Source organism: Rousettus aegyptiacus, unplaced genomic scaffold, assembly GCF_014176215.1.
Source record: "Rousettus aegyptiacus isolate mRouAeg1 unplaced genomic scaffold, mRouAeg1.p scaffold_m13_p_10, whole genome shotgun sequence".
Classification (NCBI taxonomy): Eukaryota; Metazoa; Chordata; class Mammalia; order Chiroptera; family Pteropodidae; genus Rousettus; species Rousettus aegyptiacus.
Window position 1 is genome coordinate 82,789,090 of NW_023416285.1, and position 20,581 is coordinate 82,809,670.

Consider the following 20,581-nt stretch of genomic DNA (forward strand, 5'->3'; position numbering starts at 1 on the left):
TCCAAACAAAGCCTTTAAGGATCTACCTTATAACCTTCTTTTTAGTTTAAATGTGGGAGGTGGGGGAGAGACATTTAAATTTACATTAGTTGGGTATGCTTCATTCATATGGAAGCATATGGCCTGCTAGCTTGCAAATCCTTTTACTACCTCTGTGAAATAGGTATTTCTCAAATACCATACCCCGAAGGGAAAACTGAGGCACTAAGAGGTTAAGAGTCCAGTCCGTGTAGTTTACCAGTTGCAGAAAAGTGGTTTTTACATGTTTCCTTTTTGACCTTTGTAAAAACAGTATAAATAAGTTTTTTCATTTTTATTTCAAAGCACCCTATGAAGCAGAAACAAGTTATCTTCAGTTAAAGACAAATGATTATAAAGGGATAAATGTACAGGATTGAGTAAAAATCTTATTAATGATCTGCAGGCTCAGAATAAACTTTTAAACCTACTTTAACCTTATTTTTCATTATTTCCATCCGCAGGTTGTCTACTCTGTCAATCATTCATAAAAACTAAACCTTGTATATAGGGCTCTACTTTATAACAATGATGTTTGAACATTAAAGTCAGAGCTGTGAATGACCAACAAAGGGCAGCCCAACAGGTGGATGTGGAGAAGACTTTTCCAGCAGAGTTCTCCTCCTTGGCATGGCAATGCAGTGACTAAGACAGTCAATTTAATCTCACTTGAAATTCACTCCTGGTTTGTAGTCTTTCTCACATTTTAGAAAATTAAAATCATCCATTTATAAATCTGATCTCATCATCACACCTGTACCTAAGGAGCTTATATTTCTCTACAGGAGATAATCAGGTAAACATGTTACCAAACAATAATTAATAATTTAATAATTTAATGTTCTCCAAGTTCAAGGGTAGGGTATATCTATGTATGCTACTTATAACCTAGTTGAGACTGATTATTCAAGTATCAACAATATTAGTCCTTAAAATGTTATTATTTGTGTAGTGTAAAATATATCTATGTATATATATGTACACAAACCAAACTACTGGACAACAGAAAGAAATGTAATCACAAACTAAGATTTTCTTGTGAGTGCCACAATCTTTTTCAATCCAAGGTCATCCAGGCCCAGTAGTCTTCTTGAGTAAAATGCCATCTTCTTCAGTTCAGTTTTCTTTAAAAAGAAAATAAAAACCAATTTCCAATTGAATAGAAATGCAACTTGAACATGAAACACATCACATACCAAAGAATTCTCTGAATGCTAACATAATCATAATATTCAAATTCAAAAACCATAAAATTACAAATGATCCTTATGAAATTACTTCGTGTGACTTACACACAGCTCAACAGGAAAGATCTAATTGCAAGTGCTGACATTATTAGTTTTTAATAAGTAATTGAAATGTACATTCCTCTGCTCATAGTTCTCAATTCGTACCCTTTCTAGTTGGCTGGTACACAATCTGGATTTTTGCAAATTATTTCATAATTTTATCAAAGTGGAAAAGCTGTGAAACAAAAAAAGCTTAATAAAACTGTAGAATTTTGATAGATACTACTTTCCAGGCACTGTGCCAAGTACTGGGGAGTCAAACATAAATGAGGCAGGCTCTTAGCCCTCTAAAGAGCTCTAGTTTAGCTGAGAGGGCCGGGGGAACATATAAAACAACAACTCAGGTATGCATACTGTGACGGTTGTAATGACAGCAGAGTCAAGGAGCTCTCAGAGAAGGGTGGGCTTGTTAGCACAAGACACAGCAAACAAGTAACACCCGAGTTCTGGGAAAAGTCCCACAACAGAAAAATCTCTATACCCTCCCAGCACTCACGGTGCCAAAATGCCTGAAACTGTCTCATCAGTTTCATTCCTCTTCCTCTGTAGCAATGCTCCTAGCCAACCCCTTGGCGGGAGTGATATTTAAAATAATCGGATCATTCCTTATCCTCTGTCACAATCTTCTTATGTACACCTCCTCCTTGGCAGGATTGACATTTTAAATAAACAGATAAATTTTTATATAACAGAAGATTCCTCATGGCATGAAGAAAAAAGGCCCAGAAGCGACAGAATTGTGGGTGGTACTAAAGACTAATACCCAAGGGAGATTTTAACAGAAATGTTAGCTGGAAAGTGCCTGAACAGTTAGCAACTTTTATCAAGAATGAACAGGATTTAATTACAACACAAGGTCCTTTACAGATTTACCAAAAAAGCACACAACTTGGGCTATGAACCCTAATCTACATTATTCTAGTACAACAGGGAAACAGAATAAACAGAAATCCCCATCTTCCCCAGCTCCATTTGATAAATGTTTATCCCCGAGATCCTCCCCACCCCTATCCAGTTTTTACTGATTACGTTTTTACTAAAAGCTCAGTATTTTCAAGGAAACCCTATGACAGCAATTTATGAATATAGACAGACTGATAAAGAAACTGGTTAGAAAAAGTAACAGATTAAAAGTAGTCTTCTGGACTTAACATGTCTACATTTAACTAGTATTTAATTCATTGATAATTTTAATAGAATTATCAGGTTAGGTAACTGGGAAAGAGATGGCACCACAGGAGGCTGTTCGGGGACTATTTCTGAACAGGTCTGCAGGTATTGCTTTTTGTATCGCGTTTAGAAAGAATGTTTTTCTAATCCGCTGCAGAGTGATATGAAGGAATCTCTTTTATATACTGGGAAAAAAATTAAGCAGTGGCCTGTATTACTTTTAATGTGAAAAATAATTTTTTTAAGTTTACCACAATAGCCACTTATTTTACATATGTATAGGACTCAGTGTCTTGTGTCCAGATGCACATTTATTAAAAAAAATGAAAGCTTTTCCATATCATATGGTACTTCACTTTGCCACCCTGCCAAGAATGGGCATTCAGCCATGCATTCAGCACATGTTTACTGAAAGCCTACATTGTACTAGGGAATGAGGGACAGGACGGTCCCTTTTATAGTAAGGCAAACCCCCTTCTGCCCACACTATTCCATCCTAACAGGATTTGTAGATCTTTTCTTCATCTCTAACACAGACCTGTCTCCTCCAAACCATACAGACCGTTCTCTAATCTTCATTCCTATTAACTATCAGATTAAAACTGTAAACCCTGCCATATTAGAAAATGCCTAAATCCCCTCAAGGACATAATTTATTTCCAAATCAAATATGGCTCTATCTCCAAAAACAGTTAATGTGTCATATATACATATATATTTTTATACACACACACACACACACGTTATGTGTGTATATATATAAACATACATACATATAAGCAAAAAACACATAAAAACATTTTATCTCATCAGAATGCAGTTGCACAGTGCTAAGTAATTTGCAATTTGGAAGGACTGAGCCATGTTAGGTGTTCCTCACATACAGTGGAAACTTGATAAAGATTCAATATTAACAAAGCAGAAAGTTTAAAATAGTGAGGTACATTTAAAAAAGTAATTTTATATAAGCTGTAATTTTTGTTGACTGCTAAAGCAAATTACAGATTTGTTTTTTCAGTCTTTTATAAAGTGACAAGCTGCATCAACCTTGAGCATAAAGTAAACTGTTAACCAAAACAAGCTTTAGGTTTTTTTTGTCCTATGCCAAATTTCTGTACCCTCTGATTCCCTGCTTTCTATATAAGAAACACGAAAGGGAACTTAGAAATGCATCACAAAATATGTAAACACCTGCCTTTACTGCCACTGTTTCCTGCAGCTTACTAGTATTATCACATAATACTGGTATTACTAGTATTATCACACATTGAAAAAGAGGATTGATTCTTTTTTACTCCTATCATCAAGGAAATCAGAATTTAAAACACTGTACAGCACTAAACTCAACCATCAAAGGAGAAATGTAAAATGCGTGAAAGAAGAAAAGAAAGGATTTAAACTGAGGTCTACATCTCAGCTGAAATGGCACATACACCAGTGGATTAGAAAGGAGGTAAATACTACTGAGAAAGCAACTTATGCTTCTGAAATCCTATGAAAGTTTTCTTCGCATGGGCAGGTATATTCCAAGAACATTAATGTACCAGAAAACTTACTTAGTTCATTTATGAACATAAGTCAAACTGTCTTAACATAAGCAAAGAACAAGAAAGACTGAAACAATTCACCCAATGCCATGTGCATTTCAGTTTCTACTATAAAATATTATAATTGTCCCTCATTCCCTAGTACAATGTAGGCTTTCAGTAAACATGAGCACTTAAACTAATGTGCTGATAATCCCTTCTACATTTGAGAAGGGTAAATGTTTGTTTTTTGCTTTTGTTATCAAATGTAATCATTAGAAACTTGGGTTCTGTAGTAGAGGAACAACATAACCATAATTATTTAAACATGCAGATTTTTAAAAATGTGTTTCTACTCACATATTTAAGAAAGCACTTAAAAATTTTATTATCAAATACCCTATTTCTTTTCCCCATCAGTGCTGCTTAATGGAAAATGGTGACACAACACCAAAAACATAATCAGTGAGGTAAACAGCTGTCTGTCCATCCATGGAGAGTAATTCAAATTATTTACATAGTGTCCAAAAAAATACTTAAAGGATTTTCTTGAACCCAAGAATTGTGCTCAAGTTATTCCTAATTTAGACAATCTCAGAGCACTTTCAAGGTACAAGGAGCATGCAAGTATCCAATATCTTTCTAATTAGCAAAGGGCCCAAAATAAACATGACTTTAAGATGTTGTTTCCTCATAAGCCATAAAACTGAAGCCTATAATGGTTTTCTTGTTGTTGCCCAAATCAAAGGTGTACAACTCCAGCAGATGCTCTCAAGTGAAAAAATTTTAAGTCTAACAAGTACCTAGAAATCCACCAAATATCATTTCCAAGGTGGTTTCAGTCTCAGGATCAGTAAAGAATGTTTAGTATGACAATATATCTATAAAATTGGACCTATCCCTTTGGCCACTACTAAAAGTTCTGTCTTCTCTAAGAGTTGACATACCACTTTGAATTATAAAACTATAGTATTACCTTCTCCTTCTTTGATAATATAAATGCACCAACCACTGGGCAATAAAAGGCCATATAATAGCAAAAGTTAATGCACCAGGAGATATCTCGAAGGGCCACCATGATGGTCTCTGAGAAAATAAAATAAGATGGTCACCAATCTATTACATATTGCATGTGTAAACGTAACAACACACTTCATAATTTTGAAAATATATAACTAATAATAAATCTGCTAAAGATAGGGAGATATTCTGTATTTCAGAGCATAATTGAGTATGTAGATTTTCAGAAGTACTTCAGATATAAACAAAAAAATCTATTTTTAACTTCAAAGTTTTACAGGGACAGTCAGTTCATTTGGAATACTTTAAGGACCTCACATAATATAAATAGAAAGTAATGTATTTGAAACCACGGCACTTAGATTTAAGAAAGGAATTTCTTACCTGTGAAGGAGGCTGATTACTAGTCTGTAATGATGACTTTGCCTATAATTAGAAATGAAAGTGATTTAACTTTGACAAATGAAAAAATAAAAAACAGTAATTTTTCAATTTCCTATCTTAAAAAACTGAAATGTTTATTCTCTTTTTCTGCTAATTATGCTTTGATTATCTTGAAACCCATACTGACCAAATGACAAGGTCCCAAAAGTTACTAGACATATAAATGCCACTGACATATTTTATAGTTCGAATTTTAGAAAATATCAAAATAAAACTCCAAATTAACCTAACCATTCTTTTATATTATTAAATTATCTAATCAATTTCTCATTCATTAATTTCCATAAATACCAACTGACAAACACATTTGAGAACTACAGTCTTCATTGTTAATTAAAATTGCAAAGTTTATGTGAATAATATCCAAAGATCTTTTTTGGAAATTCATGATACGTCATAGCAAAAGAGGTATGACAAATGAACTGTTAATGTTATAGGGTTTTGAAAAATTTTTTCCAGCTTTATTTAGGTATAATTGACAAAATTGTATATATTCAAAATATACAACTTGATTTGATATATGTATGTCTATATACACACACAAACACACACACTGTGATTACCGTAATCAAATTAATTAGCACATCCCTCACCTCACATAATTACCTTTGGGGGGGGGGCACGAGGGGTGAGTATTGTAGGTTTTTTAATGAGAAACATAAACTAAGCAGAAAATTTTCAAACTAAGAAACTCAGATTCCAGTTTGGCTCATCTCAAATGCAAGTTTCTTCAAGCCAGGTGTTAGAAACTTATTACTCCAGTTTCTCCATTTATTATAACTTTAGAGAAATGGTATGATGATTAATGAGATCGTTCATTCAGTAAATATTTACTGAACGTCTATTATATACCAGCCACTATTATTGGCATTAGAGATACAACAGGGAGCAAAATGACAAAAATCACTGTCCTACTGTAGCTTATAATCTAACGGAAGGATACAGATAATAAAAAATAAATCAGTATAATATGCGGTATTATCAGGTATTGACTAATACCATAAAGAAAAATAAAACAAGGAAGGGAGAATGGGATATGTCAGAGGAGGGGAGGTTAGGAAGCAAGAGTGGTCAGGGAAGGCTTTGCTGGCATTTGAGCAAGGCTCGAAAAAAGAAAAACTGTAAACTATGTGACTAACTGGAAAAACAGCCTTCTGTACAGAGGAAACAAGTGCAAAGACCCAGAGTCAGAGTGAGCCTGCTGGCAAGTGTGTGTGTAGCTCAGCATGACTACAAGAGATCTACCTTAATGGCACTTCTCCAGACATCATGGAATATGGGTAGATTTACAAAATTGGGCTCCCAGATATCTGATGACTTATCCAAGGTCACATTACTCTATGTGATTTAGAATGGAATTTGAGGTGACCAAATCCCAGTGTGATGATACAACTACTCCTCACTAAAGCAGCAACTACTAACAAATACTAAGACAGAATCAGAATAAATGGAATTAGTGAATTTTTTTTCTAAGTAAAAAATAGTCTGGAAAGGCAAATTATGATCTCCAAAGACCCTTGCTTACACCTAAGAAGTAACCAGCACTACTTGTATAATTAGCACTATGATTTTTTACTTTAATATTTATCCATACATGTTATTAAAGAAAAAAATTCAATGATACTTGTTAAAGCATGGTAAGGAAGCTTTATTCAAGGGAGCAGGGGCTATAGGTATAGTAGGGACCACTGAAGCAGTGTGGAGGATGGGGGGAAGAAACTGGACTCAATTCCCAAAATAGCAGGGGCAGGTGGGAATTCACAGTCAAGGAGTAGGGTGGGGATCAGTGGATGGAAAACTACTAAGAGGAAATATCAGAGGTAAGGGAGATTCTGGCTAAACCTACCTAACAGGATTCTTGCTGAAGATAGGCCAAGGTGATGAGATCACCTGGAGACTGTGAAGGATGGGGAGTCCAATCAGATATTGAGGGTGGGAGATTCTGGTTAAACCGACTTAGCAGGGCGTTTGCTAAAACTGGATTTTATAAGGAAGACATGAACAGATGGCCTAAGAGAAGGTTCAGGAACCTGACTAAAGTTTGATCAAGCGATGAATCTTTGCCAATATCAAGTGGCTTTTGTGTAGCTTTTACATATTCAGAAATTCTATTATCATTCCATTGCTATATTAAAATAAAGATTACTAAATTTTTGGAAAATCATTCTGAAGGGAAAAATCTTACATAATAATAACCATTGCAAGGAAAATATGAAACAACAAAGTATTTAAATTAGGTTATAAGACTGTGAATGTCCTAAGGGAAGAAACCAAGCTGTTTTATCGTCATTGTCATCATCATCTCATGTGACAGTACTTAAGCATTTAATATGTTCTGGGCACCGTACTACTAATGAGCATTCTATTTTATCCTTGGAACATGCTTGTGAGGGAGGCATTAATATTTACTTTTTATAGCTAAGAGAAATGAGGCACAGAGAAGTTAAGTGACCTGCCCCAAGACTACACAGTTAAGTGGCAGAGGTGAGGTTTGAACCCAGGTAGTTCGTTTGAAGGTCTGCTACTTGGTGCTCTCCCCACTTACATTTTCATTTCCATTGCTTGAAAAAGTGTCTGGTATGTGGCCCTTCGATAAGTATTTACGAGTGAATGAATCTAAGGAACTATTTTACAAAAAAATAATATATCTGAGGCAACTTACTATGTGAAAAGTACTCTGCACGAGAAACCAGGACTTGAGTTACAGACCTGGCGCTGCCCTAATGCATGTGTCCTCTCGTTATGCCGGCTTCTCCTCTCCACCTGCTGAACTAAGGGTGCTGAACTAAGTCTCCTTCAGTTCTACAATCAATTGCTATCCTACCATCACTTTATTATTTTATTTATGCAAAGTCACTATGCAAATTTTTATTCGAACACTTGAATTATGCACATTTTAAGGGAAAAGTCCCTTAAAATGTCAGAATCTTTGTAGTTTGTTCTACGTAAGACAAACGTGAAAAAGAAACTTCTTTTAAAATATCAAAAAGATTTCTAGCAGAATTTAAATACCATTAAAGACATTAACTACACATAAAATATTCTTTTTAAAAAATCACAGAACAAGAAAAGACAGACTATCAACAATATGTTCAATAATACTAAATTAACAAATGAGGTTTCTGGCGTGGATTAGCTTTTTTTTTTTTGCTTCCTTTAAGATAGTTCTGTATTAATCTAGGGATAGTCTGAGGGGATCGTGGGCCTAAATTACTCAAGCTAATGTAAAATTTACTTATTAATGAAAGATACAAATAACATAGTTTAATATCAGCAACCTATACTTACTTGGACAAATAAGATAATGTCATTTATTTAAGGCACTATTCTTAACCTCTTTTTCATTATAAACCTTCTTGAAAACAACAAACCCTCTCTCTTCAAAAATGCAAAATTAAACAGAAATTGCCATGTTATTTTAGGGTGCTCATAGACTCTGAAAGGTCTACAGATTCCTAATCTGAGTGATAATAAAATGTAATTGAAAATCACTGATACATATAATAATGAAACCTTGAAATAATATAAGTAAAAGGTAAGACATTCAGAAAGGTTGTTTAGAAAGCCTACAGTGTTAGTTTCTTTATCTATCTCTATATATCTACATTTCATGTGTCATCCTGTAATGGATCCCTACAAATTCTTCTTAACATCCGTTATAGCGCAATGCTTCAATGTTGTAAGCAAGATCAGCCCACGAGGCTAGCTCCTCATTCTTTTCTCCAACCAACATGACTAAAGGAAGAACAAGTTAGGGACACGTGGCACAGATCACCAGCAGCCATTTGAAAGCTCTGTAGCTGAATCCAGGGATTATCACGGCCCAGTCAAAACTGTGATCCAAGTTGAACTGTCCCTTCCTATGAACCCTTCTTCCTTTCTTCAGTACTCCTCCATACTCGCCTGTTATTCAGTGTAGGATAGCGATAGGCCACAGCAGAAAGAGTGATGCCCTCAGAGAGAAGACGTCTGGGTTCTGCTTGCGTGTCTGCAACTGGTAAACCGTGCTGCCTTTTCAAAGGTTGAATACCTTTGATCTCCCAAGGTCAAATAACAGTAGAGGTCAAACTACAACTCCACACTACTTCCCTGGCTTTAAAGTTTTGACCCTAAAACGAATTACACTAAAGGTTTAGTAACAGTATATTATCTCTACGGCATTTTAAGAAGTCAAGATAGAGGACGACGCTTCCTACAGAAGAATGACTCTTTCAGAACTCCAGGGCATTAATTATTGTCTCTATTAGCTCCTCATATTGAACTATTTAACAGCTCTTATTCTTCTAATACCAAGCAACTTACTCCTTCCCTCAAATTTTACACACTGAAAATTTTCTATTTTGTAATTGGCGTTGCACTTTTGGGTCAGTCTTTTCTTAAGTAATATTTTCAAAATAGGTTTTATTTTTTTAACCATTAAAATACATAGATTTGTGTAATCTGATCAATACAGATTACACACTGTTGTACACGATCAACAAGCAGAAGGTGAATTTGGAAGCTTACCTGTGAGGCCATTGCTGTTTCCAGTTTGTGAAGTCTCTGAAGGACATTCTGCATGTCTTCCTGCAGTCGCATGAGCACGAGCGCAATCTGCTCATTGAGGCTGCCTCTCGTCCCTCTGTCTGAACCCCAGCGTTCCCCATCACCTCCACTTCCCACTTGCTGACTCTTGGTTCCTTCACTCAAATGTTGCTGTTGCATCCTTTGCCCTATTTTAAGAGAACAAAATAGGTCGGTTGTAAATAGGGAGTGTTTTATTCATTTTCCTCTGTTATTTCTTTGAGATTTAAATCTCCAGAGTGAAATGGAAACCATCAGGAAGCACATAAAGTAAATCACTGGGATCAAAGAGTAAATATGTAAACTTCTATTTATATTGATATATTCTTGGGCTTTTTCTAAGGTTTTATAATATACTTAATATACTACTACATGACTAAATGCATATAATTCACAAATACTACATACATATATATTCAGGGTGCATTCTCAAAAATCTTTTACAAATGAGGTAACAAGATTGAAAAAATTTGAAGACTGTTGAGTATTAAAAGCTACACTAAGTAGTTTTATTTTCCTTTTTGGTAACTGTAAACCTCCCAAAAGGTTTTTAAATGTTTTTATTTTTATAAATTCCATTATACTTAGAGAGATACTGAAATTTCATTACTTTTACAATTTTATTATATATCTATCCATTCTTTTTCTATGCTTGTATCTACAGAATTGGCATTACCTCTTATACATGATTTTGTATCCTACCTTAAAAAATACTATAAACATTTATCTGTATCATTAAATTTTATTCCAAAAACACTGAAATGGCCACATAAATTCCCTAGTAAGACATGAAGCAATTTATTTCATCATTTGCCACTTTTGCATAGTTAGAATGATTCCAAATTTTTGCAATTCAAATAACATTGCAATGAATGTCTTTGTATATAAAGTTTTATCCAAATTTCCACTGATTTCTTTAAGACAGACTCATAGAAAGACTGGGCCTAGGGTAACTACTTTATCAAGATTCTTAATGAGTGTTGTCAAGTTATTTTTCAGAAAAGCTGAAACAATTTTATACTGCAGCGTAGAAAAGTACTACCATGTTACCCTACCCTTGCAGAAATGGAACAGTAAAGTTTTTACATTTGCAAATATAACGGGTAAGTTTTGCTTGTTTTAAATAATAAACGAGAAATGATCTACTTGATTGCTACCTGACATCCTGGAACTCTACAGCAGCAGCATTCCCTAAGCTGAACTACAAGCAGTGTTTGGGTTGTCAGAGAAACATAATTGGAGCTGTTTGCCAAGTTAAACCCCAAAGAGTACACTGAGGTACTTGATGCCATCTTCAAGATTTCTACTCTACAACAAAATGAAGTAAATTTTGAAGTGGTCCTTTCAGACCACTTTAGCTACTGGTATGGAATTTACATAGGAAAAAAATGTGGAAAGTCCACTTTGAGGTTAGTTTTTTCCTGCATCCTTAAGAGCTTGAGATATTCTGAGAAGGCCTGTCATTGGGTACTGATGATGGCAGAAAAGCATTCCTGTCTCTGCTCACTTTACTATATCCTGTAATATTCAGCTTTCGAAACAGCCTTCACAAAGCCAGGATTACTCAGACCATTCCCATGTTAATTCCCACCTCCAGTCACTCTATCCAAATAACCTATTTTTTTTTTCTTCAGAGCACTTACAACCATTTGCAATATATCTGAATTGTTTGATTACTCACTGTCAGCTGCACTGGAGGGACTTTTCTTCTTTACAGAATCTCCAGGACCCAGAACACAGCCTGACAAAGAGTAGGCGCTCAATATTTGTTTAGCGCTGAGGCAGATTTACTATAAAGCTTGCCAAGCTTAACTTTCGGGGTGTGTCACTTGAACGGGACCCTGTGATTGCTGGAAGTTGTAGTGTGTTGCAGGCGGGGTGAAGTCCAGGAAGCCTTTCATATGCTTATGTGATAAACTGCCTGAAGAAAGAGGCCTGAATCCAAGACTCTAGTAATATGCTGTGATCTTCCTTTTCTTAACTAAATATTCACGATTCTGTATGTGTTCAAATGGCTATTTTTTAAACTATAATTTTCTTAATACCATTAATTCTTTTTTCTGTTATGTCTTAATTTGCTTTACTTTTGTAGATTTTTTCAACAAGATACATCAATAATCCTTTAATTTTTTATGACGTCATGAAATTAAACAGGGATTTTCCTTTTTTCAAGTACAACATAATGATTTTGATATTGTGAAATATTCACCACAGTAAATCCAGTTAACATTCATTACCATACACAGTAAGATTTTTTTTCCTGTGATGAGAACTTTTAAGATCTACTCTCTTACAGAACACAGTCAGTAATATTGTAATAGCCATGTATGGTGCAGGTGGGCGCTAGACTTATCAGGGAGATCGCTTTGTAAATTCTATAACTATCTAACCACTATGCGATACACCGAAAACTAATATACTGAATGTCAATTGTAATTGAGAAATTTACAAAAAATATCTACTTTTGGTAACTTTCAAATTACCATATACTATTAACTGTAGTTACTATGCTGTACATTATATCCCATGACGTATTTTATAACTAGAAGTTTGTACTACACCTTTTGACTCCCTTCACCCATTTTGCTCATCCTCCAATCCCCACACCCCTTCTCACCTCTGGTTACCATCAACCTCTTCTCTGTAAGATTCCCTGAAAGTGAGATCATATGGTACCCATCTTTCCATTAATTCTCTTTTTTAATAATACCTATTCATTCCTTACTATAAATAATTAAAAATTATTTACTTTTCTTCCCCATTCAACTCTCTAGTCTATGACCTGATCACATTACTATTCTTAATGTTTACATTTGTGTTGTTAAATGTTCCTTTAACTCTACCCCAAAAAATGCATTAAAAATGTAAAAAATATAAACATTTCCCCCCATGCCTTAAGAGGACATAGTACTGTGCCTTGTGGAATCAAATGGGAGAACTAGACACAAAGAAAAATGGTCAGATGTTATATATGGATAAATTTTAACATTCCCTTTGCAGACTGATAGTTCTAATACTCCTATCTAGACCTCCCCCCGCCCCCATTTCACTAATTAGTTTATAAAGATAGTCAGTGAGAACATAAAAGAATACACACCTCTCCCTCGCCTGACACTGGAGAATTCCTCATTTTCTCCGCCTCGTTTCTCACGGTGTGGTGCTCCACTGTTACTTCTGCCATCTTCTCCTCCATGCTTTACTTCACCTTTTCTTTCCACCGCTACCACCTGTATGTCCCCAACGCTGCCATTCTCAGGATATACTTGAACATCTTCAGGAAAACCAGAATTTTCCAAGGGCTGATTGAGATCACTACCCAAGTAATATTGAAATGGTCCATTGTTTGATGTAAAGCTGTCTAAAGACTATAAATTTAAAATACTGAGTTAAAAGCTATAGGCAAAATTATATACCACAAAGTTTTCATGATAATAGAATTACTGTTTTTATGAAATGTTTTTTTCATGTCATTACAGAAAATATTATTTTTCTAAAAAAACTTCTTCATATCCTGCCTCCTATATGTAGGGAAGAAATAGGAGAGAAATGATTTATAAGGAAAGAATTGAGAAGTTATGGCAATGAATTATTCTTGTGAGTCAAGCATTCATCCAAGAAATATTTAAATGAATATTTAAATTAATGAGAAATATTTAAATGGGTAAATCAATGAGAAAAGGAAAATGTTTGAATCATAACAGGCAAACAATAAATGCAGTATTAGTTAATCACCAAAAGAACTTGAAAACATCTTGATTCTCGAGGACTCCAAAACTGATCAGAGACATTAAGCATATTTTTTAAAGACTCAGTGAGGACAGTGATGTGGCAGGGCTGTATTTTATCTAACGGTTTCCTTCAGGAAGGGACATCTGCATCAGGGTTCAAAGGATGTGCAGGAGTTAACTCGGTGATGGGGGTGGTAAATGGTAAGTTACGTTCCAGCGAAATGAAAGCATGGATGCTGGTTCTGGAAGAGAGAAGGGGAAGTGACTTAGTGGTACGAGCAAAGCCCAAACAGGACAGTGGTGTGACCAGAGAGGCCAAAAAGGTAATCAGAAGCCAGATCAGGCAGAGCCCCATAAAAGATTTTGGTCTATAGACTGATTTACAGAGAAAATAGGAACAATTTAGTATCTAGAATTTTACTGAGATTAATCCCTATGCAGTCCTTTTTCACCAACTTTCCCCAAACAAATCTTTTTAAAAAAGAAAATAAAAGGGAATCTATATTTTTATCACTTTTGATTTTTCACTAATTGCAGTTCTTTCTCAGTTTAGCCTCCTTACCACTATTCTTCCCATCAATGCTACTCATCTGTGTTTTTGACCTTAGTTAAAAAGTATTTTGTGTTCATTTGTTTTTAAAATTTGAGAAAGCTAACAAGTAAATTCGATTGCATCATGGAATTTTTAAAAAAGAAAACACAAAGAGATAAAGTTAAAATCATTACTTTAGGGAGGTAAAAATAAATGATTTTCTGTAAGACACGCTAGAATTATGTTAGAACAGGAGTGGGGAACTAGTGGGGGGAAGGATACAAAACCACCTCATCATTATCAGAAAAAGCTGTCAAAGAGAAAAAACAATTCAAGTACTTTTAATAAATTTATTCAAACGTTAGCTTCCAAAACTCAATCTTAATTAACTGAAATCTGAAAAGTATGTCCACTCAAAATTCAGTTCAACATATTAAAGTCAATGTGAAGAACAGATTTATTTGTTGGAAAATTATTTAATTTTTGAATATTTATCGATGTTTCAAACTTAGGGCTTAGTATAAGGAGTGTACCCTATACTTCTCCATCTCACCTCTCTCAGAATATTCAGAAATATTAATATGTTTTAAATTATAATAGTTACATGTTATTTTTGAAATATTCAAGAACTTTTAAATTTACAATTTAAAACACAAATTAGAGGTACGTTTTCAAAGTGGTGAACGGCATGTACATCTGCTATTAACAGAAGTTATGCACTGAATTCTGATATACCACTTTGAAAACTTATCAATTAAAAAATGTCATTTTTACCTCTTCTTGTCCAAATTGCTCCATGGAATCACAGTAAACTTCACTGTCTGAATCACTTGTCAAATGCTGAATTCCTGAAACATCTTCAATATTATCATCATTTATATCTAAATATGAATAAATGTCCAGGTCAAATAATTATTCTCTAATTGAAGAAAAAGGGCATATATATTCCACTTTCAAAACTTATTAGCTCTATGTTATTTCACACTGGGAGACAAATTTGATTTACTAAACCACACTTCTTTTCTTTTAACTTACCAAAACTTTAAACTTAGTAATTTTTATTTGGAAAGATAACAAAATATTATATCATGGAATTATACAAAGACACTGTCCAAATCGAACCTTGCGAAATTTAATAACCTTGTAAAAGAAAAGTAATAACCAGTAAGAAGGCCTAAAACTGAATGCAACTATGCAAGTTTGGTTTTACATTAAGAAATTATAATTCTTGGTGTGTTGGCTAAATTGAAACTATGTTAATAATTCATTACATACAAATTACAGGCTCACAACTAGAGCTCTAAGATATGAAAAAAGTATAACATCTTTCTGATTGGAGAAAAAAGATATCATATAATGAGGTTTAAATTAAAAGAAACATAGGAATAAAAGTAAAAACTACAAAATTTTAGTTTAAAATGCCATACAAAAACAATTTAATAATCTCAATAAAAATATAAAAGCCCTGGCCCTAATTCACTCTTTCAAAAAAATAAATCTTTATAATATTAGTAAATCCTAAAATGTTACTAAATATCTTAGCATTAAGGTTTTTAAACTCTAAATTACTCCTAAATATCCTGAAATTATTAAAAGAATATTTGATTCATAGGGAAGAGGCTGGATAAAAAATTATTATGGGAGAATACCTTGGTGAATGCAGACAACGGTTTTTCCAGTTTGCTCCAAATTTTGATCTACAGGTTTTATTTCTTCAGCACTTCTGCCATTCATGGAAGAACTGGCATGAATGTCAAATTGTACATCCTGAACAAAGTTCTCTTTATCACAGCCATTAGTGACAACAATTTCCAAATTCTTATGGTCTGTGGATTTCTTCGTTTTCTTATCTTTTATGTGAAAATGGAGAGTCATAAAAGTTTATATTAGATCAACTTCTGTAATCCATGTTCTAATATCAAGTAAGTCATTTCCCCCTACCATAATTCCTTTGAAGGGTTTCCTACTTGGATCGGTGAGATGGGGTGCTTCTCAAAAAGGAGTTTTTCATATACTGAGAGCTCACCCAAACTGAGTTGGTTTCAAAACTGCTTCGGTTCCCTGTGAATTTTCGAGACCTTTTAAGAAACAATCTCTCAAGGTCTTTACACTCTCTCAGCATAGGCAAATTGTTCTATAAGACTCAGCAGTACAATAAAAAGATCCTTCAAAGAGGGAATCATTTGTCATATCGTAATGAAACACAAAGGCAAAACTAAATTGTGCAGTTTGTTTTGGTGTCTTTCTGCCTCCTCTTCCTAAACAGTCTTCCCAAGAATCACTAGTACTCTTACTAATAAGACCCCCTAATGCAGTGCCCCATGATTCCAATGTTCCCTCTACATCAAAACTTCTGCCTGTATCCTAGTCTCAGTATTCCAGTCTATTCTTGACGAGATATTCAGAGTTTAACTTGTCTCCTCTCCTTGGTAACATATGCATATTCATGCTGAAAACAATACCTTAAATGAATGTATTTCCAATGCAGCATTTCGGGCATTACATTTGGAGGAAAGGCCTATACTTGTTAGCCTTCAACTGACATCCATTCCAACTACGCATAATGCCAGCTGTCCTTTTGTCCACAGCAAACCGGTTATAGGGTCAACAGCCCACATCCCACCACACACATACAATGTCAAATCAGCCCAAACCTCTCTATACCCTTGTCTTAGTTACTATAAAATGAGCCCATCAGCCAAAGATTACCGTTATCACTTTGTTCTGCTCCTTTCACTTCTTCCTGGGCCTCTTCTTCCTCAGACTCAGCTCCACTATCACTGCTTTCAGCTTTACCATTAACAGTTTTGGCATTTGGAGTAGAAGTTAGAACATTACCAAGATCTAAAATATGAAATGACCATTTAATCTCTAATGCTATAACATACGAATAACACCATAATTTACAAATGACTAATAAAATGATTTTTAAGTAAAGTTAGATTCCGATATATACTTAATAGTATTCTATTCTTTGACTATAAATATTATATACATTACATAAATTCCTTCAGTTTACAAGAAAATGATAAAACCATTCTGAACAAGGCAGAAGATAAATTATTTTTGTCAATCAAAATAATAAAGTTAGAGATGAATAATCTTTATACACGATAAATAAAAAGAGTTGCTATATGCTAACATACTGGAAACATAAATATAATATTTTTGACCCTAACAACAATCATCATTAGTTGGACTACATCTAAACATTTTAAAAATCTTTTTATAACCTTTAAGGTTTCAGGTACACAACTTATTATTAAGTCTTTACAGTTAAGCTTTTTATAAAAATATAAATTAATGCTATCAGTTATTAAAAAAAGAAAACTGTCCTATTGCCTGAAGTCATACTTTAAGAGTAAACACATCAGAGCTTCTCAAACATTAATATGCACAGGAATCACCTGAGATCTAGTTAAAATGTGGATCCTGAATCAGTCAGTAAGTCTGGGGTGGCCTAAGATTCTGTCTTTCCATAAAGCTCCCATGTGATGCCAATGCTATTGGTTACTGGACCACATTTTGAGATACAGGGAATTACATTCTCATCAACTCTTTAAGATACTAGAGGCCTCCTAAATGGCTACTGGCCCAAAATAATGGTCTTTCTCCATAAGCTTTTGGGCTTTATTTTCACTTATACAAATGCATTCGGCATGCTTTCTTGCATCCCGAATAAAATATTAAATTTCAAAATCTCCATACATCTTAAACAGGCAGGTCTATATTCTTATATAAGTCTACTTAAACAGAAATCTACAAAACAGAAGACTAAAAATTCAGTTCTATCTAACGCATTGGGTTCTAGTCTCTTTTAGAGAATCATGGTAGTTTTTGAATCTCCCTTTCTCTCCCTCTTACAACCAGAAAAGAATAACAACAATTAACAAAAAACAAAAACACTCGACACTCATAGACATCTTCAACAAAACTAACAGGAAACCCCTCAAACTCCCAACAAATAATGGCTGTCAAAAAGGACTTGACAGGAGCAAAAAGTGTCACAACAGTTCTTTGATGAGAGTTGTACAAAGCACAGAGAATTACTAATAAGCCCTACTTCCCATCCAAAAATCAATAAATGTAATATACCATATTAACAGACTAAAGGACAAAAGCAACGTTTATGATAACAGATGCAGAAAAAACATTCTACAAAATCCAACACTCTTTACGATAATAATGCTGAAGAAATTAAGAATACAAAAGAATTTTCTCAATCCGATACAGGGCATCTATGAAAACTCACAGCTAGCATCCATACTTAACATAAAAAGACTGAATTTTGTGCTCCCAAAATAAATAAGATGACAAAATGTATGCTTTTGCCATCTCTTTTAATACTGTACTAAAAGTTCTAGCTAGGGAAATTAGGCAAGAAAAAAGATTTTTAAAAATCCAGACTGGAAAAAAAGAGGTAAAATAACCTCTGTTTGCAGATGACACAGTCTTCTATATAGAAAATCCTAAGAAATCTGCGAAAACACTATTAGAACTAATAAATAGTTTGGCAATGTTGCAGGATAGAAGGTCAGCATACGAAAATCAACTGTATTTCTATAAGCTAACAATGAAATATCCAAAAAATTAGAAAACAATGCATTACGAAAGCTCCCAAAAGAATACTTATGAATACATCTGACAAGAAAAGGTATAAGAATTATGCAGTGCAAATGAGAAAACATTGTGGAAAGAAATTAAAGATCTAAGTAAATCAATTGGAAGGCAATGCTGTTGAGATAACCTGTAATTCATTGCAATCCCTATCAAAATCCTAGCTAGACTTTTTTTGCAAAAATTGACAAGCTGTTTCTAAAATTCCTATGGAAATGCAAGAGATCCAGAATAGTCAAAACCGTCTTGAAAAAGAACGAAGTGGGACAGCTCATACTTCCTGATTTCAAAACTTACTATCTATGTATATTCTGAAAAAACCCATGTGACACAGATACTTCTGTTCTACTAAGCCTAAAAGGCGATTTTGAAAAAAATGCTTTGTTTAAAAAAAAAGTCAAGTGCAAACTGTCTTGCAATGTGGCAATATCTTACAAAACTGCACTTATCAAACCCCCATATCTTCTCACTCCGCAATTACATTTTTAATATTTTTTCTTACAGATATCCTCCCACATATGTAAAATGACATTTGTATATGGTTAATTTCAGCCGCATTTTTTGAAGATCAGAAGAGGAAACAATCTAAATGTACATCAGGATGGAACGAGTTATATAAATTATGTTATAGGTACACATCCCTTACCACCCTTTGGATACAGATTATGCTTTGAAATCCAGAGTTTTCTAACTCTGCAAAGGTCATACACTATATATACTGTATATTACGTAACACCTTCAACAGAGTCTAAGAAGCTCTCACTAAAAAAAAATTAAGATTTCTGCAGCAAAACATATGAACAGTCACACAAGGCAGGATAAGTAAAGATTTAAAATAGCTTCATGTCATTTTAGGTCAGGGTTTGCTCCTTAATTATTTCATGTCAGGATGAATTTTGCTGCCAAATGATATAAAAAAATCTTTTTGGTTATCGACCTTTTTGAATTCTTAAATTATAGCTACAGGTGTGTGGACCTGAACCTTTATTATTATTATTATTCATTCTTCCTTGATTTTATAATTAGTTGTTTAAACATCTGCCTCTGGCAGGTCCAGATTTATTCCTCTCTTCATCTTAAAAACATGGTTTACACAGAGAAAACAATATCTATTCCAAATTGAATAAGCATGAATAAGGAAGATAATTTGATAATATTTGACTACTCTAGGCATATCAGAGACAGAAGGTGTGGTACAGAGTAATGTCCAGTAAACAGTCATTATCAGTCTCTGTGGGAGACACAAAGTGCAGGCCTTCTGAGAGGACAGGATTACTAAGCCAAAACACTGTAATTTCTATCAGTTAGTAGAAGATGCCTTGTAAGTAGGGATAACAGAAACCAAAAGGGGGGATTACCATGTATATTAAACATTTAATTTGCTCTATACGAGGTTTTTTCTGCTTTTGTTGTTATTGTTTTGTTCTTTAGATCTCACAATGTAAATACAAGCAACTAATTATCTATTACATTTCAACAAAGCTGGGGGAAAAATACATATAATTTCCATTTAAAATGACTCTTAGGGCTCACTTCACTCTACTTTCTAAAAAAACTTAAAGGGCAAAGGTTTACAGTTAATATCAGCAAATGTGTATATTATTCCACTTCTGTTTGTTCTCAGTTCTTTACTGAGAACATGAAAACAGAATTCTAAAAAAAAAACATGCTAAG

At 34.0% G+C, this 20,581-nt stretch overlaps 1 protein-coding gene across 6 annotated transcripts in view; it reads right to left on the bottom strand.

Annotated features, from left to right (window-relative positions):
• Positions 1-298: 298 nt before the first annotated feature.
• The window catches only part of ACBD5 (acyl-CoA binding domain containing 5), a 32,695-nt gene continuing 12,412 nt past the window's right edge, over positions 299-20,581 (bottom strand). For all 6 annotated transcript variants that reach the window (XM_016131492.2, XM_016131491.2, XM_016131489.2 and 3 more), the window contains exons 6-13: positions 17,000-17,134; positions 15,940-16,140; positions 15,065-15,171; positions 13,128-13,395; positions 9,974-10,179; positions 5,408-5,449; positions 4,980-5,089; positions 299-1,142 (exon numbers count right to left, since the gene is read on the bottom strand). In XM_016131492.2, coding sequence (XP_015986978.1) covers positions 1,130-1,142; positions 4,980-5,089; positions 5,408-5,449; positions 9,974-10,179; positions 13,128-13,395; positions 15,065-15,171; positions 15,940-16,140; positions 17,000-17,134 — 1,082 coding nt within the window. In that variant the 3' untranslated portion in view covers positions 299-1,129. The remainder of the gene's footprint in view (positions 1,143-4,979; positions 5,090-5,407; positions 5,450-9,973; positions 10,180-13,127; positions 13,396-15,064; positions 15,172-15,939; positions 16,141-16,999; positions 17,135-20,581) is intronic.